The 25,787-nt window shown below is 43.9% G+C and overlaps 1 protein-coding gene across 14 annotated transcripts in view; it reads right to left on the bottom strand.

Moving 5' to 3' along the window:
- The window catches only part of LOC100380644 (calcium/calmodulin-dependent protein kinase type II delta chain), a 117,874-nt gene that overhangs the window by 35,372 nt on the left and 56,715 nt on the right, over positions 1–25,787 (bottom strand). For 9 of the 14 annotated variants that reach the window (XM_045721539.2, XM_045721541.2, XM_045721540.2 and 6 more), the window contains 4 exons: positions 23,958–24,017; positions 18,872–18,926; positions 4,509–4,574; positions 1,831–1,903 (listed from right to left, as the gene is read on the bottom strand). In XM_045721539.2, the coding sequence (XP_045577495.1) occupies positions 1,831–1,903; positions 4,509–4,574; positions 18,872–18,926; positions 23,958–24,017 (254 nt within the window). Of the gene's footprint in view, positions 1–1,830; positions 1,904–2,788; positions 2,862–4,508; positions 4,575–18,871; positions 18,927–23,957; positions 24,018–25,787 lie in introns of all 14 variants that reach the window. The other 5 variants (XM_014206572.3, XM_014206581.3, XM_014206579.3 and 2 more) reach the window with 1 other exon arrangement.

Genomic DNA, 25,787 nt, shown 5'->3' with positions numbered 1-25,787 from the left:
ACTATGACATAACACATATGGAATCGTGAAAAAAAGTGTTAAATTGATTGATTCTTCAAAGTAGCCACCATTTGCCTTGATGACAGCTTAGCATCAAGGCATGCTTGAAAATATAGAGAGTGGTACTCATGAACGTGTTGGATTTGCCCCAAACATATCATACGTTATTGCTTTGCCACATTATTTGCAGTATTACTTTAGTGCCTTGTTGCAAAAAGGATACATGTTTTGAAACATTTGTATCCTGTACAGGCTTCCTTTTTTTCATTCTGTCATTTAGGTTAGTGTTGTGGAGTAACTACAATGTTGATCCATCCTCAGTGTTCTCCCATCACAGCCATTAAACTAACTGTTTTGAAGTCACCATTGGTCTCATGGTGAAATCGCGGAGTGGTTTCCTTCCTCTCCGGCAATTGAGTTAAGGCACCTACATCTTTGTAGTGTCTGTGCACCATCCTAAGTGTAATTAATAACTTCACTATACTCAAAGGGATATTCAATGTCTGGAAAACCTCCCTGGTCTTTGCGGTTGAATCTGCCTTTGAAATTCACTGCTCAACTGAGGGACCTTATAGATAATTGTATATGTGGGTTACAGAGATGAAGTAGTCATTCAAAAATCATGTTAAACATTATTGCACACAGAGTGAAACTTATTGTGTGACTTGTTAAGAACATTTTTACTCCTGAACTTATTTAGGCTTTCCATAACAAAGGGATTTTTTATTAAATTTGTAACATTTCCTAAAAACATATTTCCACTTTGACATTATGGGGTATTGTGTGAAGGCCAGTGACAAAACATCTCAATGTAATCCATTTTAAATGCAGGCTGTAACAACAAAATGTGGAAAAGGTCAAGGGGTATGAATACTTTCTGAAGGCACTGTAGTCAGTCTGTGTACGGTCTGGTGGTGACAGTTAGGAGGTTGGCAGTCTAGACTGTGTCCGTCAACTAAATGTAGGTTAGTTAGATACAAATTGTTCTGTCCAGTACGGTTACAGTGTGTCCTGTTGTCAAAATGACTTGAGTGTGTGCGTGTCACTCACACACACACACACACACACACACACACACACACACACACACACACGTCCGAAGCCTTTCATCCGCCTGTTCATATTTGTTTTGCCTTTGTCTATTCCACCGCTCCCCATGGTAACAGCCTGGCAGCAGCCAATCAGAGAGCTGCCTGAGGGGGCTGAAAGCAAACGCAGGGTGATTATTTCAGGAGCTCCCGACTGCACCTGGCTCATTTGATTTGCAAATTAGAGTTGTGGACGGGGGTGGGGGGGATTGCAGAAAGGGTTTAACAATGGCAAGTCTCCAAATTACACTTGGACAATTTAACTTTCGCTCATCTTACTTCTGTCACTTTTTTTACGAGGCCTGTTTTAATTTTTTTATTTAACCTTTATTTAACTAGGCAAGTCAGTTAAGAACAAATTCTTATTTACAATGACAGCAGAACGACAGATTTGTACCTTGTCAGCTCGGGGATTCGATCTAGCAACCTTTCGGTTACTGGCCCAACACTAACCACTAGGCTACCTGTCGCCCCATCAGGGTCAGTAGAATAACTGGCTCTGTAATTGGCTCTGTGTCTCTCTCGTCTCAACTGAACCAGGCGACGTGTCGGAGACAGTCTATCAAAGTTCTTCATTTTTATTTAACCTTTAGTTAACTAAAGGCAAACGGATGAATCTGAAAGTCCGTCTGGATGAATGAGGTCACCCTGCAACTAGAGTTCAAAGAGGAGGAGAGGAATGAGAGGAAGAAGGAGGGAGAGGAGGAAAGGCTGTGTTTGGCTTCCCAGCGTCTCTACTCACCTTGAGGTCGCGGTGGACCACGCCCGTCTGGTGGCAGTGGAGCACAGCCTCGAGGATCTGCTGAATGCAATGACTGCATGCAAACACCAGGGGGCGTAGGTTATTGACGAGCTCACACTCACTGTCTGTGACATGCGCTCTGCTTGAGACTGGGGGGGGGGCAGCAGTGGTGGTGGGGATGATGTTTGAGTGGCGTTTACTATCCCCCCCAACTACCACCCCATGACCACTAGCACCCCAGTATAGAGAATTTATTTACCCAATTGGATGGTATTGCCTTGAATATAAGAGAAAGGCAAGGTGGTAGAGATTCTAATAAGTGAATGAGGCTATAAGATTGGCCAGACATAATTTATACAAAAGTGTGTTCTGATTGCACCATTAAGAACCAGGACATCTGGCTATGACATCATCATCACCCACCCGCTATCCCCCCGGGTCTTAAAACAGAAGTGGTGTTAGCTCTCCGCCAGCTGTGAGCTAGACCCAGGGGAGGGCGAAGGGGGAGGTGAATGTATCGATACTATTTAACCCCACCCCCCCAAAACGAAAAGGGGCTTATCAAATCCCCCAGGACCTAGGCTCACAGCAGACGTTCTCCCAGGACCCAGGCTCACAGCAGGCGTTCAAGGCAGAGAGCCGAGGACCGGGAAAGAGATTCTACATGCAGATCGTTTGTTTACAGAGGAGGGCAAGGTGAGCTGGTGTCACCTCATCTCCCTGCCGCCCCAGCCCCCTGGTGGGTCACCTGACCTCAGCCACAAGTAGTGATTGGTGGAGGGGTGGGGGTCAGGGTGGCTGGTGGTTGGGTATGGAAGAGAGGAGGAGGAAAGCTGCTTGTGTGGGTAGTAGGTGAGGGGGGTTGGTGGTTGTTCATTTGTGGTGGAATTCGGGCAGGAGGGCAGGCGGGCGAGGGCTGGGCATTGTGCCAGCATAGTCTTCTGTGTTGTGTACTAACCTTCATGTCCCTGTGAACTATACCACTTTGGTGACAATGATTTACACTTTCTAGAATCTGCTGTATGCATTGGCTGTGGAGGAGAAAGACAAGGCCAGAAGAAGCAAGGGAGAACGAGAGATCACAAGGGAGGACGAGAGATCACAAGGGAGGACGAGAGATCACAAGGGAGGACGAGAGATCACAAGGGAGGACGAGAGAACACAAGGGAGGACGAGAGAACACAAGGGAGGACGAGAGAACACATCAGAGAACAGAAGAAAAATGGACAGCAAAAATAAAATAATATAAAAATAAAAAATTCAAGAGAGAAGTAGAGTAAAGTTCACATTTTGTTCTACCTCAACCTTTGGAAAGTGGTAAATCCATTTCTGTCACAATAATTATAATCATTGACTTCCAATGCCAGAAACGGCAAAAGATTTTGGCAACGAGCCCCTTTATCTACTTCCCCAGGGTCAGATGATGTTATGACTGCATGCAGTTTGAAGGAAGCTGCTAACTAGCGCTAGTGCAATTGCTAACTGACGTTAGCGCAATGACTGGAAGTCGATGGGTATCTGCTAGCATGCTAGACTTCCAGTAACTGCTAGACTTCCAGTAACTGCTCTAACTCAAGTTAGCATTTGCTCGCAAAACTACCTCCAACTTCCTTCATAAAAATGGTATCCATGAGTTCATCTGACTGGAAAAGTAGATAAAGGGCTTCAATGCCAAAATCCCCAAATATCCCTTTAAATTGAAAAGTACTTTTTGGTATAAGTAGAAACAGACTAGAATGAGAGGATTTCAAACTCTCAGGTCATTGTTTGTTAATGAAGAATGCTATACAAGCAGACATAGAAGGAATAGATGTGCAGCCTGGTGATGGGAGAGCAATAGAAGAAAAACAGAAGACAGAAGATTATCTGTATAAGATACATTAGACAGCACACACAGATATAACACAGACACCATAAACACTACAGTAACAAAGAGAGGGAGGGTATATACAGTAACACACCGATAGATTATTCATAGACACTAACTACTATAATTGCTCATTATAGTGTGTGTGTGTGTGTGTGTGTGTGTCAAATGTGTATGCATGTGTTATGTAGAAACAGTACATTTACCACTGTCCTCATTACAATTGTGGCATTTTAAAACTAACTCTAATGATGAAAAATCCTCAACCTACTGTACACACAAATACATTCTCTATAATGTGTGGTTTCAGGTCCACTGACGTGTGTTTGACTCGACCAGGAACATAGCTGCTGTGAAGAAGGTGTGTCCGTACTATGCTACTGTTACTCACTGTTTATTATCTATACATAGTCACTTTACCCCTACCTACATGTACACTGCTGCTACTGTCTGTTTATTATCTATACATAGTCACTTTACCCCTACCTACATGTACACTGCTGCTACTGTCTGTTTATTATCTATACATAGTCACTTTACCCCTATCTACCTGTACAAATTACCTCAACTAACTTGTACCCCCACACACTGACTCTAACTGTACCCCCTGTATATATCCTCGTTATTATTATTTTATTGTGTACATTTTTTACTGCAGTTTATTTGGTAAATATTTTCTTAACTCTTCTTGAACTGCACTGTTGGTTAAGGGCTTGTAAGTAAGCATTTCACGGTAAGGTCTACACACTTGCTGTATTCGGTGCATGTGACAAATAAAGTTGGATTTGATTTGAGTCTGTGTGAGTCTGACCTGGCGTCTGCTTCGCTGTAGTACTCTCTGGCTACGATATCCTCAAACAGCTCCCCACCAGTCACCCTGGAAGAGACAGATGGGAAAATGAGACGTGTTAACCTGTTGGGGATAGGGGGCAGTATTTGCACGGCCCGGATAAAAAACGTACCCAATTTAATCTGGTTACTACTCCTGCCCAGTAACTAGAATATGCATATAATTGTTTGATTTGGATAGAAAACACCCTAAAGTTTCTAAAACTGTTTGAATGGTGTCTGTGAGTATAACAGAACTCATTTGGCAGGCCAAAACCTGAGAAGATTCCAAACAGGAAGCGCCCTCTCTGACCATTTCTTGGCCTTCTTGATCATCTCTATCCAAAACAATGGATCTCTGCTGTAACGTGACATTTTCTAACGCTCCCATAGGCTCTCAGAAGGCGCCAGAACGTTGAATAATGACTTTGCAGACCATGGCTGAAAAACAGTAGCGCATTTGGTAAGTGGTCGATCTGAGAACAATGAGACTGGGGCGCGCGTGCACGAGACGACTCCATGTTTACATTTTCAGTCTTTGAATGAAAACAATGACTCCCGGTCGGAATATTATCGCTTTTTTTAAAAATTGATTTTAAACAGCGTTTGACATGCTTCGAAGTACGGTAATGGAATATTTTGAAATTTTTTGTCACGAAACGCGCCGGGCGTGTCACCCTTCTTTACCCTTCGGATAGTGTCTTGAACGCACGAACAAAACGCCGCTATTTGGATATAACTATGGATTATTTGGAACCAAACCAACATTTGTTATTGAAGTAGAAGTCCTGGGAGTGCATTCTGACGAAGAACAGCAAAGGTAATCCAATTTTTCTTATAGTAAATCTGAGTTTGGTGAGTACCAAACTTGGTGGGTGTCAAAATAGCTAGCCTGTGATGGCCGGGCTATCTACTCAGAATATTGCAAAATGTGCTTTCACCGAAAAGCTATTTTAAAATCGGACACCGCGATTGCATAAAGGAGTTCTGTATCTATAATTCTTAAAATAATTGTTATGTTTTTTGTGAACGTTTATCGTGAGTAATTTAGTAAATTCACCGGAAGTGTTCGGTGGGAATGCTAGTCACATGCTAATGTAAAAGCTGTTTTTTTATATAAATATGAACTTGATTGAACAAAACATGCATGTATTGTATAACATAATGTCCTAGGATTGTCATCTGATGAAGATCATCAAAGGTTAGTGCTGCATTTAGCTGTGGTTTTGGTTTTTGTGACATTATATGCTAGCTTGAAAAATGGGAGTCTGATTATTTCTGGCTGGGTACTCTGCTGACATAATCTAATGTTTTGCTTTCGTTGTAAAGCCTTTTTGAAATCGGACAGTGTGGTTAGATTAACGAGAGTCTTGTCTTTAGAATGGTGTAAAATAGTCATATGTTTGAGAAATTGAAGTAATAGCATTTCTAAGGTATTTGAATATCGCGCCACGGGATTACACTGGCTGTTGACTAGGGTGGGACGCAAACGTCCCACCTAGCCCAGAGAGGTTAACGGCTCCCCACCAGTCCCCCTGGAAGAGACGGGAAAATGAGACGTGATAACAGCTCCCCACCAGTCACCCTGGAAGAGACGGGAAAATGAGACGTGTTAACGGCTCCCAACCAGTCCCCCTGGAAGAGACGGGAAAATGAGACGTGATAACAGCTCCCCACCAGTCCCCCTGGAAGAGACGGGAAAATGAGACGTGATAACAGCTCCCCACCAGTCACCCTGGAAGAGACGGGAAAATGAGACGTGTTAACGGCTCCCAACCAGTCCCCCTGGAAGAGACGGGAAAATGAGACGTGATAACAGCTCCCACCAGTCCCCCTGGAAGAGACGGGAAAATGAGACGTGATAACAGCTCCCCACCAGTCCCCCTGGAAGAGACGGGAAAATGAGACGTGATAACAGCTCCCCACCAGTCCCCCTGGAAGAGACGGGAAAATGAGACGTGATAACAGCTCCCCACCAGTCCCCCTGGAAGAGACGGGAAAATGAGACGTGATAACAGCTCCCACCAGTCACCCTGGAAGAGACGGGAAAATGAGACGTGATAACAGCTCCCCACCAGTCACCCTGGAAGAGACGGGAAAATGAGACGTGATAACAGCTCCCCACCAGTCCCCCTGGACGAGACGGGAAAATGAGACGTGATAACAGCTCCCACCAGTCCCCCTGGAAGAGACGGGAAAATGAGACGTGATAACAGCTCCCCACCAGTCCCCCTGGAAGAGACGGGAAAATGAGACGTGATAACAGCTCCCCACCAGTCACCCTGGAAGAGACGGGAAAATGAGACGTGATAACAGCTCCCACCAGTCACCCTGGAAGAGACGGGAAAATGAGACGTGATAACAGCTCCCCACCAGTCCCCCTGGAAGAGACGGGAAAATGAGACGTGATAACAGCTCCCCACCAGTCACCCTGGAAGAGACGGGAAAATGAGACGAGTTTATTCCAAGCTAGAAATTCGGAAAACAGTGGGAGACCCAGAGAACAAGGTTGCAATTAGCTATGCAAATCTGCCATTCACGCATCTTCAAGGAAGAGAGAGAAAGGATATGAGACATAAAAAATGTCATGAATTAAACAAAAGATAACAATTATGCTAGTGCTTTCTGATCATTAGAATAACACTCCAATGGTGTGTCATGACGTTGGCCTCTTTTGGTACAATTTTGTGATACTCAGAAGAGACAATATAGCCATATTACCATAAAACTGTTTATATAATAGACTCAGTTTAAGACTTGTCTCATATGGGTGTATGGAATGTATTAATAAGGATAAAGCTTTTGTAAGACATTGAGATGCTATGTACTGATGTAATGTGATAGAATTGTATTTCTGTAACCAAATCTAACTCAGTCATAGGCACGCCCCAGGGACATATACAGGACCAGGCGTCATTTGACCAGCCTGTTCGATGGGCACTATAAAACACTCCCTGATTTACATTTCTCCAGACCAGGCCTACACTCTATGGCCAGAGGTTTGACCATCCAAGTCCTCTACTGAAAGTGAACCATACCACGTGGTTAACTTTTAGACTATTGATACCGACAGAATAAGAACAAGTCTTTGATATTAATTATTAGTCTGCAGCTAAGTAAATTATATCATCGAACGCGAAGACCAACGAAACCACCATTCTATGACGACATTAATGAATGTCACTCTGAAAGATCCATTCTAACCGAGAGAGAGAGAGAGAGAGAACGCGGACAAAACTCCCCAACAGAACTACTCTCCAACAAGAATCAGAACGACACACTGAGCGTAAATATATATATTGATTGCAATTGTTCCCGAATGAGTGAGCCTTCAATTGTCAATTGTTAATGAACTCTGTGTAAACTTCTCAGCTGACCATCTATGACCCATTGTTCAACAGGCCGACCAGCCTGTTTAGCCCACAAGGGCACATTCCGATACCAATCCTTTGTTGACGATAATTACTGTTTGTATGTTTTTCTGTTAATTACTTAGTGTAGTAAATAAATGATTTTAAGACAATTGATGTATGGATGATTTTAGTAAAGACTGGGTTCGTGCAGATACAACAATTTACGATGTTTTGGAATGAGACTGGACTAGAGGTAAATACCCCATTTAAACTTAGAAGATAATCGACCTATACTATAATAGAATAGAATATTATAGTACAGGAAAGTTATATTAGGAAAATTATAGCTTTGTAATCTGAATATTCTCCTTGGTGCCCCGACCTCCTAGTTAATTACAAGTAAACGATTAATCAGTTTAATCGCGTGATAATAATTACAGGGAGCTAATTGATAAACATATCTTCCGTTTAATGGTACCCCCAAAGACACACATTTGGAGCCCCCGTGCGAGGAATCTAAGATAGAATTGGACTTTGCTGTGAAATTCTATATATCAATTGTGCAAACAGAATTGTACAAACAGCCTGCTATGTAAACAAAGTGATTGTGCATTTTCCATTGAGAGATGCTATTTAGAATAGCTCCGGTCTTATGTCGATAGCAGTGATGATTAAATTCCAGATTTAGTCCGTTAGGCCAAACGGTACTATTTCTGTCGGTAAATATTAACTTCTAGAGTAAGGTTAGAAATTAGAGGTTAGCTGTCCGGGAACCGAGCCGAGTGGTTTGCCTACCGCACTAGGACTGTGGGCAGACCGTATGCGTATTTGTAGTTAAGTACCGTGTCGCTCCGGTCAACATAAACGCTAGCAGAGTATGCTGAATGGGGTTAAGGTGAGACGTCACTAGAAAACCCACCCTTTCCTATTTTGGTGCTTGGAAGGATACTCCTGAACCAAGTAGCAATAGCTTAGCATTACGGGTAAGCTAACAGAGAGGGAACATTTTACCCTCCACCGTAACACGTTTAAAATTTCTCCGCTAGCGCGACGGAAGTCCGACCTTTGTACTTCCGTTTAAATTTCAGCATTCTGCACCCTGCTGGTGAAGAATTGCCAGTACATCTCTAGGGGAAATTCAAACGTGGAGCACGTCTCATTCAATTTAACTAACAAGTGAAATTGCCAGATTTACCTTTTCAAGTGGATCTTTCAAATAATATCCAAAATTGATTGGGCGTCTACGATGAGACATGATTAACTTTTTCCAAACTTAACTTAGATGAAGCAATGCTCTCAGGTTAATTGAAAGTTAATTCCCAGATAGCCTATACAGGTTTGATATATCATAAATAGATTAATCAGTAAAACTCATTAAGGGAAAGTATAGTGGTGAAGGGTCCCAACATTTGAACTACGGTTTACACTTATGATATCCAATCAATGGAGATTGTATGGATTATCGTCTCATTCAATTTAATAAGTTAAATTGTCGAACATACCTTTCTAGGTTCTTCCAATTAAATGAGACAACTTAAACTTTGCATATTAACCTGGATGAAGTAACCTCTCAGGTAATTCAAGTTTAATACCCAGATAGCCTACCCAGGTAGGACTAATCATTGGCATTGATTAATTCAATTTGCTTTTGCAAATTCATTCACGTCCAACTTCCACAGTACTGTACAGTACTGATGGTTCATTAACGTCTATAAATAGATTAAAATCGTCTTTGCAGCTCCCCACATTACAAAATTTTGGAAAAGTAGGAAAACCTTTTTTCCTTTCAAATGTTCTAATAATGTGCAGGCTATCAGAGGGGGTGGTCCCCACTCGCCCGCTAATTAGTGATCCTCCATCCGTAAATGGATGGATCTCTGACCTCAGCAGCGATAACAACCCTAATTATGCCATTAGTGGAAAAGCAGACAACAATGTTTTCCAAAATCAACCATCGGGCGCAGGCCTCGTAAAGGTTCTCTCCAGTCTAGCTCTGATGTCTTGCCATCCGAGATTGCCATCTGTCCAATACCGCAGTGCACAGCTGAAGCACGAGCAGGTAACGGTAGACATAAAGGGACAGGTGAAGAGAACCGGGAAACCAATGACAAATGCAGAAAAGGGAAAAATTCTGCTAGCTATGGAACTGCGTTCGAAAACTGAACAATTAAATGTAATTGCAAAAACGTATGACGATGAACAAGCACAAGCTCTTCAACAAAATCGTTTTCTACAGGAACAACTCGATTTAGTCAAAACTAAATACGATGATGTCCATGCCAAACTAGATAAATCTGAAGAGTTATCTACAAACAGGAGCGCTCAACTTGACAACATGCATGCTGTTTTGTTGAATGTTACTCAAAATAACACGGTGCTCCTCAAAGCGCTGCAAACCAAAGACGATCAGTTAATAAACACAATGACAAAGTTGGATGATAAATCAGTAGAACTTATTGAAGTCGCTGACCAAATGAATGATGAGAGAACTCAGGTGATGAGGTTGGAAATATTGATTTCTAAGCAAGCAGAGGAAATCTCATCACTGAATCTCTCGCTCCATACTCAAGACCTCTATCTGCAAACCATGACAGATAAGTTTGAGATCGAAAGGAGCAGGTGTGACACTCACGTGTCCAAAATCAGTACTCTAAGCGCTCAAGTGGACTCTGCAATGCAGCAGAATTCCACCCTTAGGTACCATCTGGAGGAAATCCAGAATGGTCACGCTCTACAGCGCGACTTCCCATCCAAGCAACCGGAGCCCTGTACTCACAGGAGTGAAGACAATAGGTTTCAGACCTTGCCTCCCTCATGTGTCCCTCAGTCTTCTCCTCTTGGCCCTTCGGCACTGAGTAATATGGCGCCTCTTGGCCAACAACAACAAGGCTTGGCTTCTTCTCTTGGCCTTTCGGCCCCAATTTCTCCACAGGAAGAAGCCAACCCTCTCCGCCCGCTTGGTGCAGAATACCTTGACAAACTCGTCAAGAATTTCCCCACCTTTGACCCCGTTCCAGGTCAGCCAAACGATACTGAGACGTTCCTAGCTGACATAGAGGACGCGTTGGGTGGCTACCCGAACGCGACGGGTTCTGACAGGGTTTACCTGTTGAAGCGAACGTCGAATAGACACGTGACGAGGTTCATTCATCTACAACAACAACACGTGCTAAATGACTATGCTAAACTTGCCACAGCTTTGAAATTAGAATTCAGTGGTTCTGCGACTCGCAAACACGATAGCTCACTGGCTAACACGGTCAAACAAGCTCGGAACTAACACCCACAAGCTTTCTATCATAGGCTTCGTTCAGCTTACTTTGGCCTACTCACAGAAACAGGAATGGAAGAGCTGTTACCATTCAAACAAATGTTTCTGTCAAACATGTATCCCACCTTCATTACCTACTTGGGCCCTGCAGCCCACGTTGGCTTGCCTATCTTACAACTCAGAGAGCTTGCAAGCACAGCTTTTGAGGCATCAAAAGTTCACAACGCTAAGAGCCCTGACCACTCCGTTTTGAAGTTTAACCAGGAGCACTCACTCCAGTTAGAGGGTGCATTATCAGGTATTGGAGCGTCTAGAGATGACGCACAACAACAGTTTCTACCACGAAACCATGATTCCAATAGCCTCCGCGGTCGAAAGAACTGTAAAGTACGTAGCCATCAACATGACTACCGCTACAATCGACCCGTTCGCTACGTTCCTGCACCCAACCCACAAAAAGTGTCAGAGCACAAGGGTAACAAAGGGTTGAAGGACGACCAAAACGTAGACCAATGTTCTCCAGAAGTCCCACTACGGGAAGAACTTAAGCGAGAACAATTTGAGAAAAGGGTAAAAGATAAGTCACAAGGACTAGACGGGGAATTACCGGACACCAGGTCCGTAGGAATTAACACCCATAGCATGGACGTTAAAGTTCAAATTTCTCCCGCTCTCATTCAAGACCCTATCCAGGGCCCGCTTGATCAAGAAACAAGCCCCCGGGCTCTGTCTATAGACTCTGATACAAAAGTTGCGAAGAAAAAGGTCAAACGCTTCGTTAAAGCCAAGCCCACTCAAAATCAGAAAAGTCAATCTGCTTCCATCTTGAACAGACATGGCACATCAGGTCGTTGCGAACGACCACTCCACTTTGTGGGGAATATGTCCACTAACCACGAATCTAAACGGCCATACCTGGAAACAGTCCTGGAGGACTGCTTAGCTTGTCATGCGCTAATTGATTCGGGTGCGACAATATCACTCATCTCTCAAACATTGTTTGATGATCTCAAAAGGGCTTTGAAGCCAACTAAACGTTGGTTAAAAGTGGAACGATGCGACACTAAACTTCGAGGGGTCACTCAGACTACCTCGCCTCTCACATTGAGAGTCATGCTGAAACTACACTTCCAGGACGTATCGCTCGTTCACCCTGTGTATGTTACCAGCCTCGAAACTGTAACCCTGCTACTTGGAGCAGACTTGATGGATCGGTTACTCCCATTGATGGATTGGAAAACCAACCAGGTATGGTCACAGGCCACAGTGCCTTCTCCACTGACCACACCGTCTCCCCCTAACGCTAGCTGCAACGCAGTCCTTCACGAGGGGTATCTGTCGAAAGCACCCCTTGAGGAAAAGACGTTTAGAAACCTCTTGGTACAAAATCCGATCCACGGAGATAGTACGATATCTCGACACATTCCATCAGCCAACCTGATTGACCATTCTTTTCATGATATCGAGCCAGCTGTCTCTGTGAATAAGCAACTTCCCTCCTCCTTGCAGTCATGTAATACGGTAGTTGAGATGAACTTTTCTTTCCCTTTGGACACTTCCGCAAGCACTGCGGCTGTCCCAGCAAGAAAAACATTGATGCGCAGAGTATACTCTGCTTCCGATGATACACCTTCCGCTTTGTTGGGGACTGTCACCCCTTACAACGACACTAATGGCGTCAGTCCAGCAACTGACCCGATGACTCCCACTGGTGAAACACTTTGCGATATCACAGACCGATATCCTCGTCTCAGTTCACAGGTAATGAAGAGGTTACCACACGCGGACGCGGTGGTGACTGACATGCCTCGACAGCCACTGAGCGTTTTGAAGCACAAACACCAGGAGATTTGGTTGAAAGGTTACAGCCACTCTCATAAAAACGCGGCCGCTGACAACTCGTACATAGGGTCCGACCTTTTCATTTGCGCATCGGACACCAACACCACCCACTGGTGGGGGGGTCCCGAGGCACAAAGGGGGGGAATAGTAGCCCAGACCCATGATGAGCCTCATCGAGGCCGGTGGGGGGGGGTCGAGACTACGGACAACACCGTACGAGGCCGCCAGAGCATAAATCAAATCTAGTTGTAAACTCTCCTATGAGAACAGTGAGGAGCAGACAGGCCCCTAGACGGGGATTATCTTAGAAGACATCTAAGATAGTACTGAGGTGTACCACACTAGTCGTAAAGGAAGTCCAGTGGACTTGTCCACCTCCAAAACTAATGGCATCAATAATCATTCTTTGCCATGCGTAGGTTCAACTACAATACAACTAGTAAAATGCTCCAATCATGTGTTCCGGTAGATAATATTTCAGAATAAATCGGTAGGATAACTGGTCCCCTTGAGTACCAATACCAGCTACAATCAGTAAGAAGGTTAGAGACTTAACAAATCAAATTACCATTGACAACAGCGACATAGGAGTCACTCAGAGTGCAACACGTGGAGGGGAATCTCCAGTGCACTCTTCCAATGGTTAACACACATGTCACTAATAAATAGGACCCTCCATTCAGGAGTAAAATTATTAGAAGTCATGAACCATGATCACACCACGTATGACTGGTCCAACACTTAAAGAGTACTTCCGTCGTGAGGTTAGCTCCTCCGTGGATAACATAGCTATGAAATAGACTTCATACCTATCGCCACTACAATAGTGGAAGACAGTGACTTGTAGAAAACTACTACAGACTCCCTTGACACCAATTCTGACTGACCTCCAGGCATTGACCTGAAAATTACCTGACTACGTCAGACTCATTCTGAACAAGTTGTAATCTGCCCGGATACTTGGTTTTCTTCCCTTGACATGCGCGCTTGTGTAAGCATAAACGCACATGCACAACGGAACATCCAATTAGGATTTATGCTAGGACCACTTAAGGGCCCAAGCAATATACCAGCCTTAGTAAAGTTGAACATTTACTTCTAGGCCTTTGACTCTACAGCACTCACCAGTTTTCTTCCCAGAAGTCCGTAGGTCATACCTGTAGACTGCCCAAAACTAGTGCATTACAGCTGTAGACTTATCATATAGTTATCAACTTAGGATAGCGCCTAAGCAACACACCAAGTAAGAAAACCCTAGATATGGCATTAGAGACAATGCCATGATAATCATTTTGCCAGAACATTGGACGTATATAGAATACAGTCCAATTAGATGATTTTTTTGTGTGAACTATATTTTGTATATTTTTGTTTTGTTAAAGCTTTCATTCCTTTTCGGTTCAGTTCCTTTGACACTTAGGAAGTGATAGAGCCATAAACAAAGTCCCCATACAACCATCACTTAGTGCCACAACGCCGCTCATTGGGGAATGAATGTAATTATATATATTTCATGAGTGTGTGTGCGTTGTTAACATCTGCCTAAGTTACTGCCCAGATCTTCCAGTCTGGACGACGGGTCCGGAACGGCGACCCCAAATCCAGACACCCACAGCCTATCCTTGTGGCGGCATGCCCGCTGTCAGAGAGACTACCAAGGTAAACCACCAGAGGGAGGGACCGCAACGGCGATCACCAACCAGGACATCCCCTGGCCCTTCCTGGGGTACTTTACAGCTTCCAGGGAACCTACCAAGGTACACCAATTGAGGAGACCGCAACGGCGATCACCAACCGGACATCAACTGCCCATCCTTGTGGTGGACGGCTCCGCTTTCAGAGAGCCTACCAAGTTCAACCACCAGAGAGGACTGCAACGATGATCTACCAATGGGACATCACGTGGTCATGATTTTATGTTGATTTGTAACTTGCAGGATAAACAAGATCCAAACCACCAGGGGGGGTATGTCATGACGTTGGCCTCTTTTGGTACAATTTTGTGATACTCAGAAGAGACAATATAGCCATATTACCATAAAACTTTTTATATAATAGACTCAGTTTAAGACTTGCCTCATATGGGTGTATGGAATGTATTAATAAGGATAAAGCTTTTGTAAGACATTGAGATGCTATGTACTGATGTAATGTGATAGATTTGGTTACAGAAATACAATTCTAACTCAGTCATAGGCACGCCCCAGGGACATATACAGGACCAGGCATCATTTGACCAGCCTGTTCGATGGGCACTATAAAACACTCCCTGATTTACATTTCTCCAGACCAGGCCTACACTCTATGGCCAGAGGTTTGACCATCCAAGTCCTCTACTGAAAGTGAACCATACCACGTGGTTAACTTTTAGACTATTGATACCGACAGAATAAGAACAAGTCTTTGATATTAATTATTAGTCTGCAGCTAAGTAAATTATATCATCGAACGCGAAGACCAACGAAACCACCATTCTATGACGACATTAATGAATGTCGCTCTGAAAGATCCATTCTAACCGAGAGAGAGAGAGAGAGAGAACGCGGACAAAACTCCCCAACAGAACTACTCTCCAACAAGAATCAGAACGACACACTGAGCGTAAATATATATATTGATTGCAATTGTTCCCGAATGAGTGAGCCTTCAATTGTCAATTGTTAATTAACTCTGTGTAAACTTCTCAGCTGACCATTTATGACCCATTGTTCAACAGGCCGACCAGCCTGTTTAGCCCACAAGGGCACATTCCAATACCAATCCTTTGTTGACGATAATTACTGTTTGTATGTTTTAGTAAAGACTGGGTTCGTGCAGATACAACAATTTACGACGTTTTGGAATGAGACTGGACTAGAGGTAAATACCCCATTTAAACTTAGAAGATAATCGACCTATACTATAATAGAATAGAATATTATAGTACAGGAAAGTTATATTAGGAAAATTATAGCTTTGTAATCTGAATATTCTCCTTGGTGCCCCGACCTCCTAGTTAATTACAAGTAAACGATTAATCAGTTTAATCGCGTGATAATAATTACAGGGAGCTAATTGATAAACATATCTTCCGTTTAATGGTACCCCCAAAGACACGACAGGTGTTAGAATCTCAACATTTATTGTTCACACTAGATTGGAATGCTGTGTATTACAGTGAGCTAAATGTCCCAAATTCCAAGTGTTATTTCAAGGAACTGGGCAACACAGGAGATGGGAATGTTTCATGTAGCCACTCTTGGCACGACACCAGACTAATACTTGTTCAGAGCGCACACACACACACTTAGTATTAGCCTAAGACATCAGTTCATGGTCAAGGTTATAGGTAACTGAAGGTCACAACAGTTCATCTCAAAGACTCAAAAAGGGTTTGACCCTGAAAATATCACTCTAAGGCAATTTGTTCCGATTTTAGCGTTTCTATTTTTAATTCCCATTCATTTGATAAAGTAGTCCCTCCTGTTAGTGTGCGACTTTAGTTTCTCTTTTCGCCCATGCATCATTTTCTGTTCCTAAATGTCAACTACTGTTGCACAATACATGCTATTTTTCTCTTTATGTAAGCTTTATTATTACACATCAAAGATTTGTCCAAGTCATTGTCCCCAAAACTCTATCCAAACAACCTTTCTCTGGCCTACGGTCACATCCGACAAACCACAGGCATTGTCAAAAGCATTCTCGCAATGCTTTCAATTTGTTCCATATAATGCATTAGTAAGAAGTGGTCGTTCATTGAATGGAGGAACACATTAAAATATAAAATGGCAGGCGGATATAATAAAAGTTTAAAAAATGTACCTCTTCTATTCACGGTCAATGTGATTTAGCCTCACTGCGGTCTTATTGTTTGTTGTCATTCATCCTGACAGGTTTATTTGGGTAAAAATAGAGAAAAGCTTTCATCCCTGTAATTCACTCATCTCAGCCGTTTTATATACTTTTTTTTTTTTACAGCCCATTAGTCAAATGAAATGCAGCATTTAAAATATATTGGAAGTGATTTCCCCTTCTAGCTATCAAATGAAACACCGCCAAACTGCTAGCAACACACAAGAGACTGGTAGAGAGAGCAGAAGGTATGGTCTTGGTAATGGTCTTCTTCTGAAGTTATATTGATCTGTGTGTCAAAAATGTTTGAAATATGGAGCCAACATGCGATGATGACAGAGTATATAGAGAAACACAAGGGAGAGAGAGAGAGAGAGCTGTAGTGAAGGAACACTGTAGTCAAATCACGCAGGTCAGGGTTCAAACGGATTTATAAGAGGCCAGGCAAACAGAACTCTAAATCATACTGTAATGTGTCCCCTTTAGACCAGATGACCTCACCAAACTCTGGGGCTGTCACGCCCTGACCTTAGAGACGTTTATTTTCCTCTAGTTTGGTTAGGTCAGGGTGTGATGTGGGGTGGGCAATCTAGTTTTTCTATTTCTTTGTTTTGGCTGAGTGTGGTTTCCAATCAGAGGCAGCTGTCCATCATTGTCTCTGATTGGGAACCATACTTAGGCAGCCCTTTTTCCCCTCCTTGAGTTGTGGCATCTTGTTTTTGTGTAGCTGCCTTTGAGCAGCCCCAGAACGTCACGTTTCTTTCTGTTTATCCTGTTTATTGTTTTGTTCGGTTTCACTTCTAAATAAAGGATGTGGAATTACCGGCACGCTGCGCCTTGGCTTATTTATGACAGGGAGTTCGAGGACAGTGATCGTGACAGGGGCAGTTGTAGGCTTTAACTTCGGTCTGAATACTTATGTAAATAAAGGTATTTTTTATTTTGAATACATTTAGAAACATTAAAAAAAAAAAATGTTTTGTTATTATGGGGAACTGCGTGTAGGTTGATGAGGATGTTTTATGAATTTTTTATCCATTTTAGAATAAGGCTGTAACTTAACAACATTTTGAAAAAGCCAGGCCCACCCACTGGGGAGCCAGGCACAGCCAATCAGAATGAGTTTTTCGCCACAAAAGGGCTTAAATTCCCTGGCAACAGCTCTGGTGGACATTCCTGTAGTCAGCATGTCCATTGAACACTCCCTCAAAACTTGAGACATCTGTGAAATTGTGTTGTGACAAAACAGCACATTGTGGCCTTTTATTGTTCCCAGCACAAGGTGCACCTGTGTAATGATTATGCTGTTTAATGCGCTTCTTAATATACCACATCTGTCAGGTAGATGGATTATCTTGGCAAGGAGAAATGCTCACTAACAGGGATGTAAACAAACTTGTGCACAAAATTTGAGAGAAAGAACCTTTTTGTGCGTATGGAACATTTAAGATGTTTTATTTCAGCTCATGAAACCAGCACTTTACATGTTGCATTTATATTTTTGTTCAGTGTATATGCATTTTTCCAAGATTGACCAGCTCTGAACCAATGGGAAGTGTGATGCATCCTTTTCCATTGGTTATGTACATTCCCCAGAAGGGAGCAGTGAAGTGACAAGACGATGGTGGGTTATACGCCACTGGTCAGATGGTTGGGGGTCGATGGTGGGTTATACACCACTGGTCAGATGGTTGGGGGGGGGGGGGGGTCGATGGTGGGTTATACACCACTGGTCAGATGGTTGGGGGGGGGGGGGGGGGGGGGTCGATGGTGGGTTATACACCACTGATCAGATGGTTGGGGGGGTCGATGGTGGGTTATACACCACTGGTCAGATGGTTGGGGGGGGGGGGGGGTCAATGGTGGGTTATACACCACTGGTCAGATGGTTGGGGGTCGATGGTGGGTTATACACCACTGGGCAGATGGTTGGGGGTCGATGGTGGGTTATACACCACTGGTCAGATGGTTGGGGGTCGATGGTGGGTTATACACCACTGGTCAGATGGTTGGGGTCGATTATATTGAAAGAAACATTGTACTTACAAGTCAAAGACCAGGTAGTGGAATCCCTCCTCTGATATGCTGTCATGGAGCCTCACTGTGTGAGAGAGAGTGAGAGGAAGGGGGAGGGGATGAGAGCGCGCGAGAGAAAGAGGAGTGGGGGGGTGAGAGCGAGCGAGAGAGAGAGCGGGGATGATGAGAGCGAGCGAGAGGGGAGGGGGGGATGAGAGCGAACGAGCGAGAGAGAGGGATGAGAGGAAGAGAGAGAGAAAGTAAAAGTCTGATTAGAAATGATGCCCTTCAGACTGAAACATTTAGTCATGCAGTCTGTGTGTGTGTGTGTGTGTGTGTGTGTGTGTGTGTGTGTGTGTGTGTGTGTGTAGCCCGCTGCTTGGCTGTGTGTGTGTCTGTGTAGTCTGCTGCTTGACTGTGTGTGTATCATCTGCTGCTTGGCTGTGTGTGTGTGTGTGTGTGTGTCTGCTGCTTGGCTGTGTGTGTGTGTTTGTGTAGTCTGCTGCTTGGCTGTGTGTGTAGTCTGCTGCTTGGCTGTGTGTGTGTGTGTAGTCTGCTGCTTGGCTGTGTGTGTGTGTGTAGTCTGCTGCTTGGCTGTGTGTGTGTGTGTGTGTGTGGTCTGCTGCTTGGCTGTGTGTGTGTGTGTGTGTGTAGTCTGCTGCTTGGCTGTGTGTGTAGTCTGCTGCTTGGCTGTGTGTGTGTGTGTGTGTAGTCTGCTGCTTGGCTGTGTGTGTAGTCTGCTGCTTGGCTGTGTGTGTGTGTGTAGTCTGCTGCTTGGCTGTGTGTGTAGTCTGCTGCTTGGCTGTGTGTGTGTAGTCTGCTGCTTGGCTGTGTGTGTGTGTGTAGTCTGCTGCTTGGCTGTGTGTGTGTGTGTGTGTAGTCTGCTGCTTGGCTGTGTGTGTAGTCTGTGTGCCAGGCAAAGAAAAAAGTCTGAGGAAGAGAAACTCATCCATTACACAAATGACCCTGATTTAAACGTCCTCGCTCCTGCCTGACTCAATTGAAACCATAATAAACCTCGGAGGCCATACAAACTCACCATTCATCTCACTGAGACCGACTCAGAACACAATACAGCAGGGTTTACATCAATGGTAATACACATCCCAAACGTGTTCTATGGTATTTCCTTTAATGTGTCAGGAGATGTCTTGATGTATTGTACCATATCAGCCCACTTCCCAACACAATCAATCAATTCTGAATGCTTAACCACATAAATATCGCGTCCTATAGTGTACAAAAAGTTTCTATAGGACTGTGACACATAATACAGTACATATAAATACATGTTTCCTGTTGAAATATGAACCTGTTCAGAGTTCAGTGAACTGTATTTGGAGCAGTCTGCCTTGATACACATCATTATATAACCCCGATGTCCTATACTCTAAACATGAGGGGTTCAACCAGGGTTCTTCTTAGATCCTCAAAGTTCTCTGAAGAACCTTAGGGTTCTTGGCAATGAAAATTGCCCCCAAAAGGTTCTTCCAATGGTTCATCGAGGAACCTCCTTAGTTGGTGGGGGTTCTTGCAGGAACCTAACTGCCCAACAGAAACATTTGGATTTGAATTTAAAAGGACAGCAGGTGCAGGCACTTAGCTGAACATTGTAAACATCTCAATATAAAAAGAGAAGGTTTGTCCCTTGTATGATCTAAATTTATATTGTTTTATGACAACATCAATCTTTTCATATTTGTGCAAATCTTTCTAAAAACAGAAAATGGACACAATTCAATGGATATCAATCAACAAATAGGTAAGAACATGTAGGCTATAAGAATATGTTGAAGGCTAGCTGTACTGGGTGCAGATGACTGAACTGCTGACCTTTGTGTCTGTAGGTATACAGACAAGGAGGCATACAAAGGTATGTCAATTGGTATTGTTATGTTATGCAGATCACATGTACCATCTCCTCCCTTACCGCTTCAATTAATATCCCATAGGCCTCTACATTATGAATTTATAGCAGTTTCCCCACAGTTTCAATTTGAAGAACCCCTAAAACCCCTAAGAGCGTACAGCATCTTAATGCCAAGGGCTACACAGGTCACCATGCAGGAAACAGCCAGTCAGGTGTTACCGTCTTTCAATTGGTCAGCAGGAGAGGTCGAGTGGTCAACAGACCCAGCCAAATTTCGGTTCTATTCTTAGGGTTTTGGGTCTCTGAACAGGTGTCACACACACCCAGCTATTTTGGCCTGATCCTCTGCACAGATGAACACGACCCTTGGAGAGGGATGACCATGAGGAGACCTTGCCATGGTTGGTATGTTAGGTTTATATGGTACAACCAATTAGTCAGCCATCAGTGTAATTAACACACAAGAGGAAAACGACTTCCCGGGGTGATATTATACAGATGGATGGCAGTGACTGACCTTCAGAATGAAGCGAGGGAGAGAGCGAAGGGGGTGAGAGAGACGGGGGGGGGGGGGAGAGAAAGGAGTTGGAGAAAGGAAAAGGGTAAGGTAGAGGTCAGGGAAAAATAAAATAGCCAGCGTAAAGCACGATAGAGGGAGGAGAAAGAGGAGGACAGGAATCCCCTTGGGTCCCAGTCGGAGATAACATTCCGCCTCCGAGGCATCTAACGAAGCAATCGCTACATGCACCAGCCAATCAGAGAATGAAACTGAGACGGATGACCTCAAAGAAGAAGGAATGGATGTTCAGACAGAGTAAAGATGGCATACTGTAGCAATATGGGAACTTCCTTTGTTACACTCTTAGAAAAAAAAGAAGGTGCTATCTAGAACCTAAAAGGGTTCTTTCGGCTGTCCCCATAGGAGAACCCTTTGAAAAACCCTTGTTGGTTCCACTTAGAACCCTTTTGGTTCCAAGTAAAACCGTGTTGGGTTCCACGTACAAGCCTTTACACAGACGGTTCTTTCTACATGGAACCCAAAAGGGTTCGCCTATGGGGACAGCTGAAGAATCCTTTTTTCTAAGAGTGTAGAATCACTTGGGTTATTATCTCTATAGCTAGGCCCTTGAAGGGTAGGCTTTGAGACATCACCCTATGAGGGTACAGTATGAAACCTGAGAGATTATTTAGACACTCAATAGGCAGGACAGTAATCCATCATGCCAGGCATTCATGTTATCCTGTTTGATCTCACAATTCATCTTGATGGTTGTACAGTCGTCTCAAATAAAACTGTGTGAACTCAGCGTTACTCTGGATCCTGATCTCTTTCGACGAACATAAAGAATATTTAAAAGGGCAGCTTTTTTGTAACATTGCAAAAATGTGAAACTTTTTGTTCGAAAATTTTGCAGAAAAGCTCATCCATGCTTTTGTCACTTCTAGATTACACTACTGCAATGCTCTACTCCCCGGTGACCCGGATAAGGCACTAAATAAACTTCAGTTAGTGGTAAATACGGCTGCTACAATCTTGACTAGAACCAAAAAAATTATCTTATTACTCCAGTGCTAGCCTCCCTACACTGGCTTCCTGTTAAGGCAAGGGCTGATTTCAAGGTTTTACTGCTAACCTACAAAGCGTTACATGGGCTTGCTCCTACCTATCTTTCCGATTTGGTCCTGCCGTACACACCGACATGTACACTACGGTCACAAGACGCAGGCCTCCTAATTGTCCCTAGAATTTCTAAGCATCTCAGCTGTAGGCAGGGCTTTCTCCTATAGAGCTCCATTTTTATGGAATGGTCTGCCTACCCATGTGAGAGACGCAGACTCGGTCTCAACTTTTAAGTCATTACTGAAGACTCATCTCTTCAGTAGGTCCTATGATTGAGTGTAGTCTGGCCCAGGAGTGTGAAGGTGAACGGCAAGGCACTGGAGCAATGAACCGCCCTTGCTGTCTGTGCCTGACAGGCTCCTTTATCTCCCCTGTGAATCTCTGCCTCTGACCCTATTACGGGGGCTGAGTCACTGGCTTACAAGTGCTCTTCAATGCTGTCCCTAAGAAGGGTGGGTCATGTCATGCCAGGCTTTTTTCGCTATACACGACTTGAGTGGGTTGAGTCACTGAAGTGATCTTCCTGTCCGGTCTTGCGTACACTCGGGCTTGTGCGCTGGAGGAGATCTTGGTGGGCTATACTCAGCCTTGTCTCAGGGTAGTAAGTTGGTGGTCTGTTGGTATCCCTCTAGTGGTGTGGGGGCTGTGCTTTGGCAAAATGGGTGGGGTATATATATCCTGCCTGGTTGGCCCTGTCCGGGGGTATCAAAGGACATGGCTACAGTGTCCTGACACTCCCCCCCCGTCTCAGTCTCCAGTATCTATGCTGCAATAGTCTATGTGCCAGGGGGCTAGGGTCAGTCTGCCCCATCTGGTGTGTATTTCTCCTCTATTCCTATCTGTAATAATAATAGCTCCAGGACTGAGATGTAGACACATGGTCAACCAAACCACTCTTCCTCCAATGGTCTCCCACGTTATACATTTTATCACCAAGTCTTCTCATCGATAGACAAACAAAATGACGCCCCCTTATCATCGTCTAGTTCTTCCGCCCCCCTCATCCTTCTCTTCTCGGCAGAGAACAAACAGTGTGAAAACAACCACACCAACACCCAGTGTGGTCGTCAAGTCTTACAGTGCCTTGGCCTCCGCGTGTCCCTTGGCAGCCCGCAAGGGACTGGGAGAACGTGGGCAAGGTCTGGTTTGAACAGACTTTCAATATTTATTTACCCAGGATCCACTTAAAAATGGCTTTGGGGTGTATCAAGGTTATTTACCTTCAAAATGGGGATAGCCTACATGGGAGTGTGTGGAGGTGGGGGGGATGGACACATTGCTGTTTTACCAGGCAAAAGGCTGGTCCTTTCTAACTCTTTTTTTTTGCCATGGATTATGGGAACAGTTTCCCTGGCACAGTGGGCTGGCCAGGACTGAGACAGACGGTCAAGTGTGTGTGTGGGAGCGCTTGTGTATTATGGCATAACAGTGTGATTGTCTTACTGCCACCAGTGAAGGGCCAGCTGGCACATTGAAGAGAAAGAGGAGAGGGAAGAGGTTAAAGGTGAAGGAGAGGGAAGAGGTTAAAAAGGTCAGGGACAGGGGACTGGAGGACAGGAGAAAGTGAGGAACTGAAGGTGGAACACGGATTCCCAGATGTTAGACTTGTACAGTATTTGACTAACCGATATTAGGGTGCTTGAGCAGACGACAAATCCTGGCCTCTCTCTCCAGCTTCTGGTGATCTATAGGAGAGACAAAATAGAAGGCGTCAGTCTTTGAAGCACACACACACACACACACACACACACCTTAACCCCAAGGACTGTGGCATTCCCTCACGTTGTTAGGGAGTTAGTGTTATCTTCTCTTGGGTTGTAAGACAAGCCTGATCCTGTTCTACTCCGGTTTTCACATAATTGTGACCACGCTAACTGTGACCACGCTAACTGTGACCACGCTAACTGTGACCACGTTAACTGTGACCATGCCAAAAAAAGGTATTCCATGTGGCTTCCGTGTTCCATTCCCAGACACCAACCAAATGATACACAATGCCAAAAGTACAAGCCGGTTCATGATCTGTAAATCCAGTAGGGTCAGATTACAGTCCAGTTTCCTGATACCACAGTAATTGCTACAGTAAATCCCGTCACTTTCACCTTACAGCTGAATGAGATGAAGGGTCATCATAACTTCCCAATCCAACATGATTCATTAGGAACTAGATGAAGGGTCATCATAACTTCCCAATCCAACATGATTCATTAGGAACTAGATGGAGGGTGATCATAACTTCCCAATCCAACATGATTCATTAGGAACTAGATGAAGGGTGATCATAACTTCCCAATCCAACATGATTCATTAGGAACCAGATGAAGGGTCATCATAACTTCCCAATCCAACATGATTCATTAGGAACTAGATGAAGGGTGATCATAACTTCCCAATCCAACATGATTCATTAGGAACTAGATGAAGGGTGATCATAACTTCCCAATCCAACATGATTCATTAGGAACTAGATGAAGGGTGATCATAACTTCCCAATCCAACATGATTCATTAGGAACTAGATGAAGGGTCATCATAACTTCCCAATCCAACATGATTCATTAGGAACTAGAGGAAGGGTCATCATAACTTTCCAATCCAACACGATTCATTGGGAACTAGATGAAAGGTCAGTGAATGGAACTGAATGTCCTGTTGGAACAGGTGTGTTATGTACTCTCTGAGCTTTACACACAAACACAACGGATGGATATCGTTGCTCTGTATTCACCTTAACCCTCGCTCCTTTGTTTACGTGTTTTGATCATTCATCAGGTGTCTTAAGAGTGGAGCTTCTAGGCTAATGTCAGTGAACTTAGCACTCCACTGTGAAATCTGGTTCCCCCACTTCAGGGAGGAGTAATGTTAGCGTGCACATCTGGTGAGCTCAACTAGACAGAGTATTTACACACTGTTTATATTCATCATGCTGCCAACAGGATATCAGGTCACTACAACACTTAGAGTGCTCAACGACCACTTTGCAATAATAACACTTCCATGTGTGAATTAAATGGGACGTGAGTTAATTGAGATGTCAATATCAAGTGCTATTCATTTCAACACAATACTGGTACCTCAACTGGTACCCCAGGGAATATTGTCATTTATTAAAGGGCAAGTATTTGAAAACCACTTAAACATTTAAATTCATCAAGGTTATTCACTACTGCAACGCCACAGCGAAGCAGGGCTCCAATTCCTCCAGGTGTTGCTTTCATCTTTCACGTGGCCAACCGCTGCGACCAGTGAATTATTTGACATGAATAAATTCACGCGACAGAACCAGGAAATGAACCAGATTTAAAGTGTAACGCGACCTGTCCACAGAAATCAAGAGGTTTGACAAAAGTTGAGAAGGAAAATAGTCACATGGTAGCCCTGAAACCAAGAGGAGAGCTCATTTTGAATTCAACTGAAGATAGATGCGCCAAAGCATCCAAATATAAAGAATGAATG

Source organism: Salmo salar, chromosome 07 (genome assembly GCF_965601325.2).
Source record: "Salmo salar chromosome 07, fSalSal1, whole genome shotgun sequence".
NCBI classification, from domain to species: domain Eukaryota; kingdom Metazoa; phylum Chordata; class Actinopteri; order Salmoniformes; family Salmonidae; genus Salmo; species Salmo salar.
This window is presented reverse-complemented; position numbering and strand designations above follow the sequence as displayed.